We start from the raw sequence: 13,338 nt of genomic DNA on the forward strand, positions 1-13,338 counted from the left end.
GATAGTTGGTGACTTTGAAGAAAATATTCCCCAAGGAAATTTCCAGCTATCTTGATTAACAGTAATACGATAGCCATTGAAAATCCTTAAGAAAGGGCGTGGAGTGGGGAGATGAAGGGGCATAATTTCATAAATAAATGAAATCTCTTCGTAAAAAAACTTGTCTGAGCAATTATTGAAAAGAACAAAATATTGAACATGAAGAAAAGCCAAAGCAGATAAAGCAGCAAAATGAAGTGAAAAAAGACAGTTTGTCTATTTCTCCTGAACTAAAACATTATGTAAATCATAGTCAATATTATCAGTGTTAGAGGAAATTTCACAAGTTAATTTCAATTTTTCTATAAATCATGGGCAAATCTTTCATCTTTGATCAAAAACAATATAGCACTGGTAATATTTTTCATAATAATGTAAATATAAGTTAGAAATTTTCTCAAAATGTAGAAAAAATGGAATAACAAAAATATATTTGGATTTTAGGAAGACTAAGACAAAAGTAAAGACATAGAAAGGATATCTCAATATCAATATACGCTGATATTCAATTGATATGTTTCCCTTAAATCATTTCCACATTTTACTGCAACAATGCCACGATATTTTCAAGCTATCAACAATAACTGTGACTATGAAACAACTGCACAAAAAACAGCCAAATGACACCAATAAACCCTGGGTTTGCAGGCTATCCAAAAAACAAAAACTGCATTTGCTGCATTAGAAAGTATGAATTGTAAGGATAAACAACATGATGATTCAACAGCAAATCATCTGGTGGGCTGTTTTCTTGGAGAAACGTTAGCATACATTGAGGGAGAAAGATTAATTTTCCATGTAGCTCAAAAGTTGTGTATATGGGTACATATTAAGAAATATTTTTAACAAAGAGGGAGTTCAAATTTTTAAACTCCATTCTGTGCTCAATGTTTAAAAAGATGACTGACAGATTTTGACACTTGGAAAAGAACAAAAAATTCTTCCAAGTTAGGATGATGTGGAGGAAAGGCTTACCCAGCAGCCATCTCAGCAGCCTTGCTGACACTTGAATCGCACAATGCTTTAATCTCATTACCATCACCCACCTCAATAGTCTCAACAGTCTTTCCCTTGTCGGGATCCAAGCTGCTGTCCTCATTTTCAGTATTTAAAGTGAAAATCATTTTAACCTGCTTGAGCTTCCCATCATAAAAAGCCTTCTGCTCAGATGGCAATTTTGCCTTCTTACGGTTAAAGAGAAGCGTGTGATGATTGGATAAGGCTTCTAGTTCCTGACGTGACACAAGTCACGAGCAATTTAATTACCTGAATGCTTCAAGAAGCAACAGGGCATGAGGTTCAATCAATAAAAATGCTTACCTCCAGCTGCTCTGGACCACCATATATGTAAAAACATCGATCAAATGAAACATCCTCAGAGAATTGCTCTTCGTCGTCATGCTGCTCAGTCTCCTTAGGATCCTTCTCGACTTCAATGCCAGTTTCATCAATCAGTAAGTCTATTGTCTCCTTGCCAACAAACTCTAGCACTTGCATTCCCTTTGCTGTAAAAGCTTTACCAGTCTGATACAAACAAGAGCACATTTAGCCAATTTCATATGATAAACAAGCATGATAATGGCAAAAACGAATACCTCTATTAGAGATGGTGCAAGGGAAGTAGCATTTACAGGCAGACCACCATGTTGAATTGAATCAGCAAGGTTTGCAGCAGAAGTCTCAAGCCTGGAAAAAAATTAACCCAATCACTACCAAAAAACATGGAAATGATAAAAAACAATTACAACACAATAAAATATTCCCGCTGCTAAAAATGAGAAACTGTCATTATCAATCAAATAAATACTACCACTTAAAATAAAAAGCAATTTATAGTATTATAAAAAATTTGATGTTTATCAGTTACTGCAGGCCGATATATCATTGTGTAGATAAAAGAAAATAGCACCAAGAAATCATGTTTGCAGCCAGCTCAGGTTCCTTTCCATGTTTTTGGCAAAACTAAAGTTATGATCCTGGAATTTTCTTCTAACCAACCGCAGGAATTTGACACCTTGAAGTAACACACAAATGCCAACTGTTTGGAAACCCCAAGGACCAAATGCTCTGAAGTCCAAACTCCAAAGCCCTGGCTCCAGCTTTTTTCTCTCAATGATCAGTTTTCTCTTCCTTACTCCATTTTTTTTGAAATACTTCCAAAAATCTTGAAATTTGCCAAAAAATGTCTCTAAAGATCCCCTAGTTTCCAATTTTTTGCTATTTAGTTTTCTTCAACTGCTTTTGTTTGGGATGATTTTCTGACATGCCTGGTGCTTCAATTTTATACCTAGGCATGAAGTACATCACAGAAGAATGACTGGGAATAACAAGAAACAATTAGAAAAAGCTCACCTACAGACATTTTAAAAAGGAAGTTTTATGCACTATTTTGAAAACGGGTATTTTAAAAGTATATCATGAGATATCAAGCCAATCTCATGACAGTCATAATCTTTCGGTTTCCCAATTTAAATAAAGTAGTCCAATTCCTTTCCTTTCTTTCAGTGCTTTCTACCTTTTATGATCAGTGCAAGAAGTCTTAAAAAATGCTTTTCTAGTCATCTAACATTTTCAATTTTAATTTTTTTAAACTTCCACGATATTCCAAAGCATAAAATAATTATCTTTTTTTTTATTGGCAAAATAATTAACTTTCATTCTACAGTAAAACACTAACATTGATGTCAGATGCGTGCACACACAAACACCATGAAGGGAAACATCATGTCCCACATGTAATTGTACATGCGAATCATACACAAATAAAATTCAAATTCTATAAAGTCCAAAATATAGTAGCTAAGAATAACCTTTGCAGTGGCAATAGGTGCATAGGAGGAACTAGTACCTAAGAGGAATATGCAAATAAGAACTCCAGAGTCCATTCACATACAATTAGAACTCATCGACCCTTTTTTTATTTTTTGATATCAGTTAAATCCAACCTTGCCTATGCTTGGCCCAACTAGGATTTAAGCCCAAGTTTGGAATTTCTTAAGCCACAACCATCCAACCTAACGTCTACCCTATTATTATTTTCTGGATAGCCCTGCTAGGGATAGCTCCTAGAGGTTTGAGCTAGATATCCCTTAGTCGAAGATGGTGTGACTCTACTAGTCCACCACTCACATTTATGATTTAATCCTCCACCCTATATATGTAGAGATCATAGTTACAAGAAGAGTCTTAGGACCTTGTGAAGTATGCTTCCCTGGAAGCACACTTCAGAAGCAGGATACTTATCACTTCCCCGAAAGAGGGGAAGCACCACAAAACCTGCTTTGTAATTATCTGAAACTCACTTCCTGATAGAAGGAAACACGCTTCCTAAGTAGAAGGTATTGTGCTTCATATTTTCAATGAAACATGTTTCCTTTTTTTCTGTATTAACTATGTTTCCTTATGGGCTTTTTGGGATTTGAGTAGTTTAGGAACAGAAAAAACAAAAAGGAAGGGGGAGGAGGGCGGCAAGGGGGGTTTCTTGTTCTTTGCTTCATTTGGAAAAAGAAGAAAGGAAAAACTGAAAGGGGGAAGAGGATTACCACAAGGGCTAGCATTGGTGATTATGGGTGACTTTCGGCGAACACGAGGGCTATCACCGGCAATGGCAAGTAGGTGACCAAGAATGCTACAACTGCACCTTGCTGGGGCTTTTTTGTTAGAAAGTGACTTGGAATACATTGGGTTCAATAATGAACCCATACTTATGCACTAGGAGTGCAAATATACCCATTAAAGGGAAACAACATAAGCACATAATGTGCTAACACATAAAACCCATAAAAAGGGAAAAATATGACATAAAGTCATAAGTTGCATATCATTGAAGAATAATGGAGAAGGGGTAAAAACCCCATTACAATGGAGCATAAGCTCCCTCAAGAATACCAAATACAAAGGGGAAATCTCCTATTTATAAGCATGAAAAGGGACCACCTTGGGGGCTCCCAAAGGGGACGTTGGAGAGCCCCCAACGGTCACATTTGTGACCGTTGGGGGCTCCCAACGTCACTTTTGGGAGGCCCCCAATGTGGTACGAAATCCAAAAATATAAAAAAACAAAAAATAAAAAATAAAACAAAAATTACAATGCATATTCCAATTGGAATATGCGTAAAATGCTAATTTACAAGAATACCCTTGAGGGTATTTTAGGAAGATAAAATATATATATATTTATATATATATATATATATAAATAGAGATATGTATACATATATATATATATATACGTATCTTTATATATATATAAATATATATATGTACATTTAAGGATCAACATATTTTAACACCCCCCCTCAATCTTTGCGGGGAAACGAAAAGATTGAACAAAGGGCAAGACTCCAAGAGGCTCCGGCAAGGATGCAATGGAACTTGAAAAGGCCTTCCTCCTATTGTCTTTAAATTTCCCGAACTATCCAGGGTACTTCTCTTTGTCCTATCTCCAAGATCCTGTGAAATAACAACAAAAAAACAAGTAAAACAAATCTTTGTACTTTTATTCAAATGGAACATTTCTAACTAGCACAGGTTAGAAGAGATGCACATTATGCAAAAATGACACCAAAGTTTCAAAAATCATATATCATGTTTAAAACAAAAATGAGCGGAAGCAAATTATGCAGAAATAAATTGCAAGAATGCATAATGCATTCATAAGGTCCAACATTGGACAAATATAACCCCATAATGGGGAATAACAAAAATGGTCCACTAAGGGACACCACAATAAGCCTACGAAGAGGCATGATATACATAAACATTATTGAATGAGGGTCAAACAAGGCCATAAAGAGCATATGCATATACTTATCATGAAATGAATTAATACTCAAAGAACTCATTAATGAACATGCTTCAAACATGTAATGAAGTGCCAAATAAGAGAAACAAAGTCTCCAAGCATACTTTAGGCAAAATAAACCCAAGAGTTCACAAGGTTTTAAAATCATTTATGAAAGACATACATAATACTCATTTTGCATATAAGGGTGGCAAAAACCATAAGCACTTAATATATAGATTAAATGCTAAGAAATCAACTTGATATGCATATCAAAAATATGATTTGCTTGAAAAACACAAGTCATGAATGAAATTTTGCAAATTTCAACAATAGTTTATCCATTACACACATCTTCCTCATTAGTCCTTCAAAACCCATAAATCAAGTGTATAAGCTACTAGATCAAGAATATAAAGCCATTAAAGGCCAAAGACACACACAAAGGTGTGTAAAAGAACCTCTTGTCTACATATAATAATACTTGAAATAAGTGCATCTACGACAAAAAACAAGAGAATACATGCCAACATGGACTAAAAAGTATCTCTTGTCTACGTAAAAAATACACTTAAAACCAAGTATGTTCAGCTACTAGAACAAGAGTAATAAGCCAACCATGGGCTAAAACATAATACATCTCTTGTCTACATATGATAGCACTTGAAATGAGTGAAATAAGCCAACCATGGGCATACATCTTAAGCGACTAGAACAAGGACACAAACGCCAACATAGGCTAAAAATCACACACCATGGTGTGAATCAACGTGCCTTGTCTACATATAAAAACACTTAAGACAAGTGTGTTCAGCTACTAGACCAAGAGAGCAAAAACCAACAAAGGGCTAAAAACACACGAAGGTGTAATAAAATTCTTGTCTACATATGATGACACTTAGATAATGGGCATAAAAGGAAAAGACTTAAACTTGTAATGAAAATAAACCTCGAATGAAACAATATTCCTTTTAAAACATGAATACTCATAACAATAACATTTTGGAATAAATGCATGTAAAAGTATCTTCAACAAGATGATAAAATAATATTCTTTAGAACAAATGTGTGAACATACACACACCAAGAACACTTGTGAAAAAACACAAGAACACATGTGCACAATAAGCACAACATTCGGAATCACAAATGTGCAAATGCACTCATAAGATTCATAAATAAAAGGTTGGGCTATAATCCCAAAACACCTTGATTTTAAATATACCTTAAAGCATTTAAGGTTTCAAACACCATATGTCCATCACATTTACATAAAAGCATCCATAATACCAATGGCCACAAGAGAAAAAATGAGTGACACACTCATAATTAGAGATCAAATAACAACTCATTTTAGAGTCTCAAGGTGCCCATAACTCACCTCAACAACCATCTATAATATGGAAGGTGGACAATCTAAAATGATACAACACGAGGTGCCCATAACTCACCTCGACAAATATCTCTAATATAACAATAATAAGGCCAAATAAAAGATGCATTAAATAACATGTGATGGACAAATATAAATGCCACAAAAAGGCAATAAACACTTAAGGAATCATTTTTCAAAGAAAAGAGGACCGATTAAAAAATTGAATCAAAAGGTCCAATAATCAATAATGTGCTTTATAACAACAATTTTGCATAAACACAAATTATGTTTAATCTTCAAACAAGTCATTTATACCAAAAAGGACTTATTAAGCAATAACCACAACAACATAAAGAATTCATCAAGACAATCAAGCTTTTAATCAAAGAAATCATAAGAACCGTAATGGTTCACAAAGAAGGCTTTAACACAATACTCAAGGAATGAATATTTAAAACACTTGAAAATTTATAAATTTGGGATTAAATCCCATACAACAATTTTTTTAAAAACCGTTGATTGTGATGAGATATGCGGAAACATTCAAAGTGCTAAAAGCACTTACAATGATTTAAAAGGACTCAATATCTAAATTCATTATATTTTTCACAAAAATAAATGTGCATAAAGGCTCCATAATGCAAAAATGTCTACGAAGAGACAATACACATGTGAGCACAAAAGGCTTTATAAAAGATGTGCACGAAGGCACTCATACAATACTTGAACAAATACACACCAAGGTGTAAACAAACATGCACTAAGGCATGTATTTCATAAAAAAGAGGGAATGCATACAAGCGCAAATATTTGAGAAACAAATGTGCACAAAACACAAAAATACACAAAAGTGAGCAAGTATGCACTTTATAAAAAGAGCAATGCTTGAAATTCTCAAACTTTAACAATTGCAATTGAGGACAAAGAAAACCATATTATGGCCAATGTAGGCATTTTTAAAAAATATTATTAAGAGGTTTTGAAACCTTATGAAAAATACAAACCAACAAGTTTATAAAGATGAAAAATGAAATCATTTATACCAAAAGGATGCAAAAGATGAACTATGCACTCTATGTAGTGTGAGAAATTCCTTTTAAAAAATCTTTCCTAATGGTTTATCATAAACAATTTTTCAAAAAAGAAACATTGAAAAACTTTTAGGAGTTCTTATAAGTTATCATTAACAAGAACTACTTTAGGATTCAACAAAGATTTTTAGATGTGAGAGATTTTCATATAAGGATTATATCAAATTTTTCAAAAAAATGCACTAAAATTCATAAAAAAGAGGAACTCAAATCAACTTAGGGTTCATATGAGAGTTAAGAAATTTTAAGCAAAGATCATTACTTTAGCAAGAAATCATATATATAATTTTAAAAATTAACTTATAGGTCAATCATGAGATAGTTATGTAAGAATTATAAATCTCACATAATTGAAGGTAATTTTAAAAAAAAACATAAATTGCTATTATATGTGATGAGTAGTTCGATAAACATAAATTATATATTTGAACAACAAACGAGTTCACCAAATTTGAGGGAGATAATTTTAAAATATACGAGCACACGAAATGTGAAAAGACATAATTCAACTATCATAACCATTAAACGAACAAACTATATGCAAGAAACATATTTTCAAATGCATAATACTTTAAGAAAAGGGATACATACCGAATAACTTCAAAGCAAAAAGGAAGAGCAATGAATACTTCACCATTTCTTGAACGACACGCTTTCACTTGCACCAAAGGACAACCCCATCGTGACCTTGCTCTGATACCATGTTAGAAAGTGACTTGGAATACATTGGGTTCAATAATGAACCCATACTTATGCACGTGGAGTGCAAATATACCCATTAAAGGGAAACAACATAAGCACATAATGTGCTAACACATAAAACCCATAAAAAGGGAAAAATATGACATAAAGTCATAAGTTGCATATCATTGAAGAATAATGGAGAAGGGGTAAAAACCTCATTACAATGGAGCATAAGCTCCCTCAAGAATACCAACTACAAAGGGGAAATCCCCTATTTATAAGCATGAAAAGGGACCACCTTGGGGGCTCCCAAAGGGGACGTTGGAGAGCCCCCAACGGTCACATTTGTGACCGTTGGGGGCTCCCAACGTCACTTTTGGGAGGCCCCCAATGTGGTACGAAATCCAAAAATATAAAAAACAAAAAATAAAAAATAAAACAAAAATTACAATGCATATTCCAATTGGAATATGCGTAAAATGCTAATTTACAAGAATACCCTTGAGGGTATTTTAGGAAGATAAAATATATATTTATATATATATATATATAAATAGAGATATGTATACATATATATATATATATATGTATACGTATCTTTATATATATATATATAAATATATATATGTACATTTAAGGATCAACATATTTTAACATTTTTCAGGTACTTTCCAGCTCTTTTAAGTTGTATTTTTGGCAAAGTGAAGGGAGGAAGATGATATCTCTCGCTTTGTTCACTCTCTCCGTGTAGAGGAGATGGGATGGCAGTGCCATGGTAGTCTGAGACTCCGATCAGCCTAATGGCCTTTCTCTATTTCTTGAAGAAGATGCTGCCTTTTTAAGGTGGTGGCAACATCACATGGTGACTTGGTTTCCTTTTCCTTTTTAAACAAGAGAGAGGCACCATGCCACCAGATGGTGATTTCGATAATGGTCTCTGGCACACGTTGTGCTGTTTCTTTATGATGGTGATCCCTTCATGGCTCACTCAAAAGGAGGGAATTAGGGACAAAAAATAAGGTTTTGTCATTTTTTTGTCAATCTTTTTTTGTCTTCACTCAAGGACAGAATTTTTTGTGAACCACTTTATTTATTTATTTTTACTTGATGACTTATGTGTGCATGGATTAAATAATTTATGAAACATTTTCTTCTCATTTTTTTGTATATGACCCATGTGATTTGGTAGATAAATATTAATTTGCTTATGTTAAAATGATAGGTATAGACCAGAGTTGATAAGACCATCATTTTCTCATATTTATTTGCTATATTGTCGCTTTTACTTTCGTTTTTTCATTTGCTTTTTGTGTCGCTTCCCAAACACTTCACACTTCCGGCTTCAAACGTATTTAGACTGCTCACTTCCCCATTTCTGCTTCTTGAATCGCTTCCCATACCCCTTTGTTATCCTGGTAACTATGGTAGATATGCACACATCATATATACATAAATATGTATAAACTGTTTTATTTGTATTTTTTAAACAAAAATACAAATGTTGATTGGAAAAAACAAAAAAACAACTTATCACAACAATATCACATTAAAAGGCACCTAACAATATATTTCCAAAGCTTTCTAGGAAATAAAGTTTTTGAAGGACTTAAAAATTAAAAAAGTTATGCCATCAGATTTTTGGCCATTTTGGTAGCTCTACAGTTCTTCAACATGTTAGAACTTTTTCCTTCTTATCTCATTTTCCAAAAGTTCCTGAGATTTCTTGAGGACAACACTTTTCTGAAGTTTTCTTGAAAGAAATATGTTATCAGCAATTTTATGAGATTGATATTTGTGACGGTATGCAATAAAAGAAATTTCAATACTTAAGACACATAGCTACTGCCATACATAATGTAGTAGAAGTTTTTCCTGCCGCATGTAAGGTAACAAAAGTTTTTCCCAAAATGCCTTAACCTATTTTGTTGATGTTACAAATAGGAATCCAGAAATTTGCAGTAGGATTCAGACTAATATGCATGGGCCTGATAAATTTTTAGATCAAATTATAACCCTCTAAAATTGAATTTGTTGCTCTGCTCACTCACCATTAGAAGATTTAGCCTATATGAATTGTATTGGCATGACCAACAACGGGAGTTGTTTCAGTATCCCAAGGATCCATATGCATCAGCCATCTAAAATTTGCTGATGTTACGGTCAATTTCGCTTTCTATTACACACTTGGTATATGGAGATAGTTGATACACAAATAAATGCTTACCTGATACATCATAATCACATATAAATTAAATCTAGGAATGCAACGTGACAGAATCCTTTTAAGTTCCTTTAGTTCTGTTCATGAGTACAGGAATATGCCATCCCTTGTGTCCAATGAACCCCTCATCATCGATGCCTCTGTCTCTGTTGTTGTTATTACTTACAAAAGCATTTGAAATTTCTAATTTGCTTGACAGAAAATAGAGTATTAATATATGAATCAATCAAGAAGATTGTATGCATGAAAACTGTGAGCTATGACCCAAAGCAGAAAACCAAATAATTACATGCAAAACAAGTAGGTATAATCAGGTATCCACCATAACGCACTTGAAAAGTGATGTTTTTGTGACCAAAATGAATGCAAGCCCTCAATTCATCCAGAGAGATCAGAGAATAGCTAGTTTCCAAAATACAAAACTGGCATCACATAGTGATACTTACTTGTGTACCAAAGTTGAGCCACCTTTCCAAGCATTACCTAATGCTTGCCATGCTCCTGATGTAATATTCTCAACTGAACTGTCAAGAACTTTCAGCCCCTGCATTATGAGAAGTTATCATTAAGTTTGTTAATCAAAGGTGACAACTGAAACTGATCTGAGTCAAGAACAGAATCAACCAACAAAATCCAGCAACAGTGATTTTTTTTTAACGTACAATAAATGGACTTGAAGGGCACGTTCCACAGTTGTGGTTCTGGGTCAGAGATTCCCACTTGTGACCAACTTTCACAGGTTAGAATGTGTATAGAATCACAGATGTGATTCTTCAGCTTGTGTTTCAACTTTCACATGTTTGTGTTGCTCTGTAAAACTTGTGTGATTGTGATTCATAATCACAAGAACTTGAGAAATCCTGATTTCACAGGGCATGCCGAACACACCCAAAATCTGTATGTCACAACCCTAATATAATTTTACCACCTACTTTCAGATCCAAGTTTGCTAGACTAGGAAGTGGAAGCGGGAAACAATACAGGAAGCGGAAGCGAGACGATGTATTCTAAAATGTATAGGAAGCGGGGAGCGAGGAATAAAAAAAAGCAATATAAGAATTGAATGGGAATCGAAATGGAACACAAATAAAAACTAAAATAAAAGTGACTATTCTTAAATTTCATGATTTTTTAGTGTAAGAATTAAATTTCTAACAAAATCTAAAAATGATGTCTACCAATTTAGAGAAAGCACATGGAAGCGAGTGAGAAGCGTAAGAGGAAACACAAAAAACATGAAAAGTAGAGTGGAAGAACAAATAAGAAGAATAGATGAAACGTGTGGAAAGCATAGGAGAAGCGTGGGAGAATCGAGAATCTCATCAAGTATTGGAAGCGAGGAGTATCGCGCTTCCGAAACAAGTTTCCGGGAAGCTGGCTTCTCACCTATGAAAAAAGCTTCCGGTAACTGTGGTCAGATCAAGCTTCTACCGTTCAGTAATACTCATTAACAATACCACTAGTCCTCAAATGAAGAAGCTACATGATGAAGCACCCGCTATACCACCCTGTGAAGCAGGTGCAAAGTGGTGACTGAGCAATTGGTTGAGAAGGATTTAATGGTTGGCCGTATCCGCAAGAACCTAGTAGACCGTTGATCTGAGAAATGACAATCACGCATGAACTTGGCACAAAATCTATGGTAAAGTCCTAAACACAGACATACTGTTCTCATCTTAAGGGCACGAATTAGGCTTTACAAGAAGATGCACGACATTTAAGTAGCATCAAGCATAAACCCACCAAGAACTACAAAACGCAAGCTCAGATCAGCATATGCACTTCTCTAAGCAGAATCACATACATAACAACATTCAAGTGTTGTTTGAAGTGCCAATTTTGTAACCATTCTCATATTGTTAATAAGAAGATGCAAGAAATGTCAGTTGCTGACTTGATTATAATTGCAGTGCATCGCATACCTACAGATTGTTACAATTAATCGACACCCAGTGATCAAACTTCATCAAATCATTCAATGTAGTAAAAAAAAATGACAATGCCACGAAAAGGAATGAGAACTCCCTACCTGACTTAGTAGTGAATCTTCACTGGCCTTCTCCAGCTTATCCAGAGCCAACTTCCTTAATTTCTCCGATTCGCTCTCCTCCTTCGCCTCTTTGTCCCCAACCGCCTCCGTTTCCTGCTCCACCAATCCGGAATCCGCCTCCGCAACACTCTCCAGATCCGATATCCCCTTGGCCGCATTCTTTGCGGTCTCAACAGCCTAACGCCACAAAAAAAAGTCAACCACGAAACGATCAGACCAGCGGAAAGAATCTAAACCCTAGTTCAAATCCCCAATTTAATAAAGCCGATAAACCAAAAAAATCGACCACATCTCTCTCCACTACTCCAGACTAAACCAAATGAACTTTTTTTTTGTTAATTTAACAACGCTTCATCTCACAGCAATCATCCTAAACTCACGAAAGATAACAACATTATATCATCATCAACAAAAACCTTAAATCGGAAAACACGTTAGAAAATTGAGGAAATGCCACTGCAATTCGAACAAATGCGATCGATCTCATGATTAAAATGATCTGAAACCAAGGAACGCGAATCGTCGGGAAAACCGACGACGATTACAACAACGAGCAGCGAGGAATCAAGACGATCAGGAAGCATCGACGGAGAAAAAGGGGCAGAAGAGAAGAGGAAGTACGTTTCTGGAGATCTCCTCGGCGGCAACGGAGGCGGCCTTCTGGATGTCGGAGAGAACGGAGAAGGCCGAGGAAAAACCCCACCCTCCCCATCCCTTCGACGCCTCCTTCTTCTCCGGAGAAGAGCTATCCGCCATCGACTCTCTCTCGGAATTCACGGTAAACTAAAGTCCCAAACAGTTGAAAGGAAATTTCCTTTTGCAGGTTTTAATATTGGAAAAATTCTCAAACTTTGTTGGGTTTTGATCGCTCCTCTGAGGACTCTTTTGGAAGTTGGTATAACCGACTTTTAAGTTTTCAAAAAACAGACCAATGTTTTCAAAAAAACTCGATACGACCTCACCTTTTTATTGAAATTGTCAAATAGATAACGCAATTTGGATGTGAGAAAGATGCAAGAAAAGTGATACAAATTAAAAAATTCTTACAATTTTTCCGACCCTTCTATTCTAAAAAGTACACTTTTTTATAAGACT

The 13,338-nt window shown here is 34.9% G+C and overlaps 1 protein-coding gene across 1 annotated transcript in view; it reads right to left on the bottom strand.

Annotated features, from left to right (window-relative positions):
• Positions 1-13,043, bottom strand: part of LOC149835112 (uncharacterized) — a 28,216-nt gene extending 15,173 nt beyond the window's left edge. The window contains exons 1-6 of the mRNA XM_090011697.1: positions 12,865-13,043; positions 12,223-12,420; positions 10,640-10,737; positions 1,635-1,725; positions 1,360-1,563; positions 1,015-1,271 (exon numbers count right to left, since the gene is read on the bottom strand). Of these exons, the coding sequence (XP_089867823.1) occupies positions 1,015-1,271; positions 1,360-1,563; positions 1,635-1,725; positions 10,640-10,737; positions 12,223-12,420; positions 12,865-12,999 (983 nt within the window). The 5' untranslated portion in view covers positions 13,000-13,043. The remainder of the gene's footprint in view (positions 1-1,014; positions 1,272-1,359; positions 1,564-1,634; positions 1,726-10,639; positions 10,738-12,222; positions 12,421-12,864) is intronic.
• Between the last annotated feature and the right edge of the window lie 295 nt (positions 13,044-13,338).

This window comes from Nuphar pumila, chromosome 6 (genome assembly GCF_984573655.1).
Source record: "Nuphar pumila chromosome 6, dmNupPumi1.hap1.1, whole genome shotgun sequence".
NCBI lineage: Eukaryota > Viridiplantae > Streptophyta > Magnoliopsida > Nymphaeales > Nymphaeaceae > Nuphar > Nuphar pumila.